Below are 9,165 nucleotides of genomic sequence, written 5' to 3'. Positions count from 1 at the left end.
ATAATGGGTGGTGGTAGTGACAATGGAGTTGGCAGTGATAATGGCTGGTGTAAGGGTGGTAGCAGTGATAATGGGTGGTGGCAGTGATAGTGGCTTGTGTAAGGGTGGTAGCAGTGATAATGGGTGGTGGCAGTGATAGTGGCTAGTGTAAGGGTGGTAGCAGTGATAATGGGTGGTGGTAGTGACAATGGAGTTGGCAGTGATAATGGCTGGTGTAAGGGTGGTAGCAGTGATAATGGGTGGTGGCAGGGTATATAAATCACTAAAATGTCCGCAATACCAGATGATGCAGAGCTATTGCACCCCAATTTACAGCAGGAAAGAAGGAACATTTTGGGTGAACTGCTTGTAGTGGGCCCCTATTCAAGGGCCCAATAGAACCAAAGATTTCCATTAAGCGATGGAATTAGTAATAGAGGTAGCAATACAGGCATCTCGGTTAAGATAGGAATGGCGGAGTAGGAAGAAGAGAACCCAGCAGGTGAGTGGTAGAGAGGAGAACTGATATATTTATACTACTTATTTACAAGTATTGTAAAAAGCACAGGTAATGTGAATTATATATAAAACATTCACAGCAATCAAACATTTAATTAAGCTACACTATAGCTGTTGTCAAATCTAACATTAAATTACAGCCTATGATTACCTTATAGACAGTAGATGACACATGGTATTTTCAATTATAACATTTAGTCATTTGTATTACGCGCCCCAGAATAACGCAGAGCAGCCAGGAGAGAGCGCTTCAGTTTGGCATTGCTGGCTATAAGTATAACAGAGTGCAGGCTGGGGTAGCTAAGAGCGCAGATATTGCACAGCAATATATAGGTTGAGTCTCCTAATTGGTAAATGAAAATGATCAGGTTTGTAGTTATAAAGAACAGAGCATAAAATAACAGAAAAGAGACCATGTTCTTGATGACACATTTGTGGGCATCTAGTTGGATATTTGTGAACCCTGAACCTTTGTTGCTCATATTCCAGGTGTGTTTCAGAAGCGACACAATCAGAAGACAAATGGCTGCGCAGAATATGAGGAAGGGTGTGATGGATCCTGCAAAAACGATGATGAGTTCATTCATATTATTGGCTTCCATAGTTCCATTCTCAACACTAGAACTGTTACAGTCCTGGGTAGAGTTCAAGTGGTGTCCTGGGTACATGTACCATATGTTGGGCAGACTGGAGAGTAGAGACACCAGCAGTGACGTCAGGAGCAGCCAGGGGACCATCCTGGAGATGTTCATATTCAGTCTCAGGAATAACCTGTTGCTGTAGTTTGTGATCCTCACGCAGTAGAAGACGCAGAGCACGGTGCCCCACCACAGGCTGCAGAATGTCACACACGTTATTGCAGTGACATAATATTCAGAAGTTTGTATTGTCACAAATGAGTGAGCGACACTTGCCACAGCAGCCTCCCTGAGACTCATAATTAGAAGAATGATCCTTACCGCTCCCAGGCTGGCCATGATAATGTCAACGGTTTGCAGAGTTTGACCCTTCAGCCACCAAATGAGGATCTTTATCACAATAAATGCATTGAGGAATAATCCAATAACTGTCACAAAGCAGCTGACACAGAATAAAAGGATCAAAGTGGGAAAATCCATATTATCTTCACAGGATGATGCACAACTGTCAGAGCGTCTGATTCCTGCACAACCGTCTAGTCCCGTCTGATATAAGGTGCGACATGAAATGATAACAGGTTAATATAAAGCATAGATTTGTTTATGTTTTGCATGACATTTGGTTACCAATCTACAAATAGCTGCTGTACTGTGTGTCCGATGTACATTTGAATATTTTAATGAGTAAATTGGTTACATAGATAAAAGTCAGGTACTGATATGTCCTCATAGATCCATCCTTAATATACCACACAGAGCGAGATGACCGGTGTGAGTGATTCTATTTTTGCTGAAAATGTGTCTGATAGCTGCTGGGGCGACAGGTTGATGCACATCATTTCCACCGCTGTAGCGTCTGGTAAACCAGATGTCCCGCAACTAGAGACACTGGGCAACTACTTCTGCACTCGGACCCGGCATTTACCCAGCAACCTGGATGCCTGGTTTGCGTGCCAATCGCAGCTGGCATAATTTAAGTCCGAGGGTCGTGCTAATTGTTTTTTTTCATGATTGGCTGGGTCTTTTTATGGGAGCCAGTCCAACACAGCATCACCAGTGATACAGAAGTTTCTTATCTCCTGCCTCCAGCCTGTTCCTGTCTGAGTTCTATAATCTTCTGGTCTTGGTTCCAGCACTTTCTCTCCATTTGTTCCTGCCTGTCATCCTTGATATCCGTGAATCCTGATTGAGCCAATCTCATTGTGTGACATTATATTGTGTTTTTGTGTGGTATTATAGTGTGCTTTTGTGTGGTCTTATATTTGTGGCATATGCGACTAGATGGCTTTGGTTTCCTTTGCCATTAGAATGCTTCCTTTATTTTTATGGCGGCTGTGCCATCATCTCTGGGTAAATCCAGAAATTGGGGATGCGGTGACCAACCCAAACAGTGGTCACAGCTTGGGGTTCACACCCAAATCATAACATTATCATGGCCATAACAAAAAAGAAAATGATAATAAGGGTGTAGAGAGGTACAGATTCATTACGAACCCCATTGCTTTAAGTCAGATACCTACCCAGGTTCTTGCTTGCCAACTTCAGAATCTCACCCAAATGGTTTAGGATCTATTCCTGAGTTTAAAATCTCAGGAAGATTTACCTCAGGGATCTCAAGAGGTTGTGCCCAATCCTAAAATGAATCTTCCAGACCGGTTTTCAGAAAACCGGAAGGACTTTTTTAATTTGAGGAAAAGCTGTAGGCTTTATTTTCGTCTTAGGCCTCAGTGTTCAGGCTCAGAATCACAGTGGGTGGGCCTGGTAATTTCTTTGCTTCAGGGGGACCCCCAAACATGGGCTTCTGATCTCAAAGTTGACAATCCCACTTTATGCTCCGTTGATGAGTTTTTATAGGTCTCTTGGGGCCAGATTCTCTAAGCTTCAAAAGTGATAAAATAGAGAGTGATAAACAGCCAGCCAATCAGCTCCTGCCTGACATTTTTCAAACAGAGTCTGTGACATGGCAGCTAGGAGCTGATTGGCTGGCTGTTTATTACTTTTCATTTTATCACTTTTAAAGCTTAGAGAATCTGGCCCTTGGTCTGTTGTATGATGGCCCTGATATGGAGCATCAGCAGAGAGCCATTTACATGCCCTGAATCAGGGAAAAGACCCAGTTGAAGTATACTGCACAGAAATTCCCTGATGGTTGTGGCTGGAATGACCCTGCACTACAGAGAAAATTCCGTCTTGGCCTGTCTGAATCAATTAAGGACAGTCTCATCCAATATCTTGATACAGAGATGCTCAGAAGCTAATTGCCATGTAGATTGATCAACATCTCTGGGAGCGGAGGTCAGAGAGAAGTGCCTTTGTTAGACCTACCCCATGTGTATATGCCTCCCAGAGAGAGGCAGAGGAGCCCATGCAAGAGAGGGCTCAGAGGATTAGTTCTGGTCTTTCTCTCTAATGTAGTAGCAAGTGTCATGTTCTACGCAACTGTGCTAACAGTGGTCGGCTGGGGGGCAGAATGTGACCTCCAAGCAGTGCTGTCCAATGGGAAGGACTGCACTGCCCTGGGGAGCTGCTGCAGCGGGTGCGTGGCGGGTAGCGGCGGCTGGATTGAACCTTGTGTGCTGTGGATGCTCGGCCCTGCACTATTTGCCGGGCCCCGGGAAGCTAATTTTGAAGAGATTTGCCGGACGCTGATTGGCTGAATTCTCCAGGCCAATCAGCGTCCGCCCAATCTTTTCAAAATCAGCAGTGCTGCCCGCCACCCGCAGCATCCCCCCAATATCAGATGAGGAGAGCAATGTGCATGCGAGGCAGCATAAAGGTGTGCTGGCAATCTGCCGCCACTGCTAGCTACTGTAAGTGACAGGCAGTGCGGACAGCTGGCTCTCCCGGCAGGAGCCGCATACACGACTCTCTCCGGCACTCCTCCTCCTCCTGCTACCCGGGCTGGGGAGGCGCTGAGACAGCAGCAGTAGCCCCGGCCAGCTCTGGTGAGGATGTCCTGGCAGCCAGGCTCACACCCATCCGGGTGTAAGCTGCTCCTCTCAGTGGGAAGAGGACCATCTGGAGAGACTGCAGCCGCTGGGGTAACTATCTGCCACAGCACCCGGGCTCCGGTGGGGGCGCTAATTTTCTACCCTGACTATGTTAAGACAGCCCTTCCTCCAAGTGACCCCCAGGCTGCTTTATCAATTAGTGCTCTGGGCCAACTTAAATACTAAAAAAGTGGTCCATTGTATTGTCCTCCTCCTCCTTATGCAGCCACAGCTGCACTCTTTCTCCGACTGTCAGCGACGGCGGCTTTAGGTACTTGTCCTCTGGCCTCCTGCACTGAGGACATGTCTAGTGCAGGAGGCCACTACAGAGGACAGGGTGGTGGGGGATGTAGGAGGGATGTGTAGGGGCCAGGCACCAGGGAACAGCCTGTGCTGATCATCACACCCTACGTCTGGCCTGTTCATTCCACCGTACTTCTGGCCTGCATGTTCCACCTACTTTCTGCTAGTGCTGCAGCTTCTGTGTCCAGCATTGTTGTTGAGATCAGGTAATAGCTGCTGTACAGGGGGACAAGCCTGTGGTGTCTTCAATCCTGTATTATACAGGGGGAGAAGCCTGTGGTGTCCTGTTATTATGCAGGAGGAGCAGCCTGTGGTGTCCTGTTAGCTGTTATTATACATGGAAGCAGCTTGTGATGTCTTTTTATTTTTAAATTATAATACAAGGGGAGCAGCATGTGGTGTCCTGGTATTATTAAACAGGGGGAGTAGCCTGTGGTGTCCTGGTATTATTAAACAGGGGGCGTATCCTGTGGTGTCTTGTTCTTTTTATTATACAGGGGGAGAAGCCCGTGGTGTCCTGGTATTATTAAATAGGGGAAGGGCGCATGTGGTGTCCTGGTATTATACAGGGGAATAAAAAGAATTACTGAGCAGAAAATCTATTCTCAATCTCAACCTGCTGTGGTCTTAAAGGGAAACTCAGCCGTTATATAAGCAAGACAACAGAAAAAAAAAGACAGCGCTGCTTGAGATTGAAGGAAATCGAAATTTATTAAACAATAATAATAATAATAATAATAATAATAATAATAATATTATTAAAAGTTTTTTTAATTTTCAACAATATTTTATAAACCGACCGGTAGAAGACCATAAAATACTAATTCATAAAATATTATCCCATTTGCGTAGGTTTCTAACAATCAGACAAGTTATGGTTAATAAATGCTATTATTCACCTCAGTTATCTCACAACTGGGGTTACTGTAATTAATAGAATACAAACAAACCAATTTAACGCTTGCACATACAGTATTTTTGAAATGACTTGGTTGTCCTCTCCCAACAATATAGAACAGTCACTGTAAATGGATATTGTCTCCTTATAACCACTGTCCTCTCACAACAGGGTTATTTGGTATGGTGATATTGACTGAATATATTTGTTCTCTCACAATAAAGAGACAGTGACTGTAATTTTCATGCACAATGCTCCTTTTAACCTCTGCCCTCTCACCACAGGGTCAGTGTTATAGAAATATAGGATTAATTATCAACAGAATTATTTGCAGGCATGTGATACCCCTTTCACACCGCATTGATAATGGCTGGTGGCAGTGATAAGGCGAGGTGGCAGTGATAATGGCTGGTGGGTGGGTCATGGCAGTGATAATGGGTGGTGGTAGTGATAAGGCGAGGTGGTAGTGATAATGGGTGGTGGCTGTGATAATGGCTGGTGGGAAGGTCATGGCAGTGATAATGGGTGGTGGTAGTGATAAGGCGAGGTGGCAGTGATAATGGGTGTTGGCTGTGATAATGGCTGGTGGGAGGGTCATGGCAGTGATAATAGGTGGTGGTAGTGACAATGGAGTTGGCAGTGATAATGGCTGGTGTAAGGGTGGTAGCAGTGATAATAGCTGGTGACAGTGATAATGGGAGGAGGCAGTGATAATGGGTGATGGCAGTGATAGTGGCTAGTGTAAGGGTGGTAGCAGTGATAATGGGTGGTGTAAGGGTGGTAGCAGTGATAATGGGGGGAGGTAGTGATAATGGGTGATGGCAGTGATAGTGGCTAGTGTAAGGGTGGTAGCAGTGATAATGGGTGGTGGTAGTGATAATGGAGTTGGCAGTGATAATGGGTGGTGTAAGGGTGGTAGCAGTGATAATGGGAGGAGGCAGTGATAATGGGTGATGGCAGTGATAGTGGCTAGTGTAAGGGTGGTAGCAGTGATAATGGGTGGTGTAAGGGTGGTAGCAGTGATAATGGGGGGAGGTAGTGATAATGGGTGATGGCAGTGATAGTGGCTAGTGTAAGGGTGGTAGCAGTGATAATGGGTGGTGGTAGTGATAATGGAGTTGGCAGTGATAATGGCTGGTGGGAGGTTCTCAGCAGTGATAATGGGTGGTGATAGTGATAAGGCGAGGTGGCAGTGATAATGGGTGGTGGCTGTGATAATGGCTGGTGTAAGGGTGGTAGCAGTGATAATGGGTGGTGGCAGGGTATATGAATCACTAAAATGTCCGCAATACCAGATGCTGCAGAGCTATTGCACCCCAATTTACAGCAGGAAAGAAGGAACATTTTGGGTGAACTGCTTGTAGTGGGCCCCTATTCAAGGGCCCAATAGAAACAAAGATTTCCATTAAGCGATGGAATTAGTAATAGAGGTAGCAATACAGGCATCTCGGTTAAGCTAGGAATGGCGGAGGAGGAAGCAGAGAACCCAGCAGGTGAGTGGTAGAGAGGAGAACTGATATATTTATACTACTTATTTACAAGTATTGTAAAAAGCACAGGCAATGTGAATTATATAGAAAACATTCACAGCAATCAAACATTTAATGAAGCTACACTATAGCTGTTGTCAAATCTAACATTAAATTACAGCCTATGATTACCTTATAGACAGTAGATGAAACATGGAATTTTCAATTATAACATTTAGTCATTTGTATTATGTGCCCCAGAATAACGAAGAGCAGCCAGGAGAGAGCGCTTCAGTTTGGCATTGCTGGCTATTAGTATAACAGAGTGCAGGCTGGGGTAGCTAAGAGCGCAGATATTGCACAGCAATATATAGGTTGAGTCTCCTAATTGGTAAATGAAAATTATTAGGTTTGTAGTTATAAAGAACAGAGCATAAAATAACAGAAAAGAGACCATGTTCTTGATGACACATTTGTGGGCGTCTAGTTGGATACTTGTGAACCCTGAACCTTTGTTGCTCATATTTCGGGTGTGTTTCAGAAGCGACACAATCAGAAGACAAATGGCTGCACAGAATATGAGGAACGGTGCGATGGATCCTGCAAACACGATGATGAGTTCATTCATATTATTGGCTTCCATAGTTCCATTCTCAACACTAGAACTGTTACTGTCCTGGGTAGAGTTCATGTGGCGTCCTGGGTACATGTACCATATGTTGGGCAGACTGGAGAGAAGAGACACCAGCAGTGACGTCAGGAGCAGCCAGGGGACCATCCTGGAGATGTTCATCTTTAGTGTCAGGAATAACCTGTTGCTGTAGTTTGTGATCTTCACGCAGTAGAAGACGCAGAGCACGGTGCCCCACCACAGGCTGCAGAACGCCACACACGTTATTGCAGTGACATAATATTCAGAAGTTTGTATTGTCACAAATGAGTGAGTGACACTTGCCACAGCAGCCTCCCTGAGACTCATACTTAGAAGAATGGTCCTCACAGCTCCCAGGCTGGCCATGATAATGTCAACAGTTTGCAGAGTTTGACCCTTCAGCCACCAAATGAGTATCTGTGTCACAATAAATGCATTGAGGAATAATCCGATAACTGTCACAGAACAGCTGACACAGAATAAAAGGATCAAATTGGGAAAACCCATATTGTCTTCACAGGATGATGCACAACTGTCAGAGTGTCTGATTCCTGCACAACCATCTAGTCCCGTCTGATTTAAGGTGCGACATGAAATGAGAACAGGTTAATATAAAGCATAGAGTTGTTTATATTTTGCATGACATTTGGTTGCCAATCTACAAATAGCTGCTGTACAGTATGTCCGATGTACATTTGAATATTTTAATGCAATGAGTAAATTGGTTACATAGATAAATGTCAGGTACTGATATGTCCTCATAGATCCATCCTTAATATACCACACAGAGCGAGATGACTGTATGAGTGATTCTATTTTTGCTGAAAATGTGTCTGTTAGCTGCTGGGGCGACAGGTTGATGCACATCATTTCCACTGCTGTAGTGTCTGGTAAACCAGATGTCCCGCAACTAGAGACACCGGGCAACTACTTCTGCACTCGGACCCGGCAGTTACCCAGCAACCTGGATACCTGGTTTGCGTGCCAGTCGCAGCTGGCATAATTTAAGTCCGGGGGTTGTGCTAATTGTTTTTTTCATGATTGGCTGACTGGGTCTTTTTATGGGAGCCAGTCCAGCACAGCATCACCAGTGATACAGAAGTTTCTTGTCTCCTGCCTCCAGCCTGTTCCTGTCTGAGTTCTATCAGGTTCTGGTCTTGGTTCCAGCACTTTCTCTCCATTTGTTCCTGCCTGTCATCCTTGATATCCGTGAATCCTGTTTGAGCCGTTCTCTCATTGTGTGACATTATATTGTGTTTTTGTGTGGTACTATAGTGTGCTTTTGTGTGGTCTTATATTTGTGGCATAAGTGACTAGGTGGCTTTGGTTTCTTTTGCTTCCTTATTTTTGGCGGCTGTGCCATCATCTCTGTGGAAATCCAGAAATTGGGGTTGCGGTGACCGTCCCAAACAGTGGTCACAGCTTGGGGTTCACACCCAAATCATAACATTACCATGGCCATAACAAAAAAGAAAATGATAATAAGGGTGTAGAGAGGTACAGATTCATTATGAACCCCAATGCTTTAGGTCACACTCCTACCCAGGTTCTTGCTAGCCAACTTCAGAATCTCACCCAAATGGTTTAGAAACTATCCCTGCGGTTAAAATCTCAGGAAGATTTACCTCAGGGATCTCAAGAGGTTGGGCCCAAACCTAAAATGAATCTTCCAGACCGGTTTTCAGGAAACCGGAAGGACTTTTTTAATTTGAGGGAA

The 9,165-nt window shown here is 44.8% G+C and overlaps 1 protein-coding gene across 1 annotated transcript; it reads right to left on the bottom strand.

The window, feature by feature from the left end:
• Positions 1-692: 692 nt before the first annotated feature.
• LOC146063060 (taste receptor type 2 member 39-like) lies at positions 693-1,616 on the bottom strand. The gene has a single exon (XM_083175074.1). It carries the CDS (start codon positions 1,614-1,616, stop codon positions 693-695), a length of 924 nt encoding a protein of 307 aa, XP_083031200.1.
• Between the last annotated feature and the right edge of the window lie 7,549 nt (positions 1,617-9,165).

This window comes from Crinia signifera, chromosome 3 (assembly GCF_055691185.1).
Source record: "Crinia signifera chromosome 3, ASM5569118v1, whole genome shotgun sequence".
NCBI lineage: Eukaryota > Metazoa > Chordata > Amphibia > Anura > Myobatrachidae > Crinia > Crinia signifera.
Note: the sequence above shows the minus strand (reverse complement) of the source record. Positions and strands in the feature narration are given on the sequence as shown.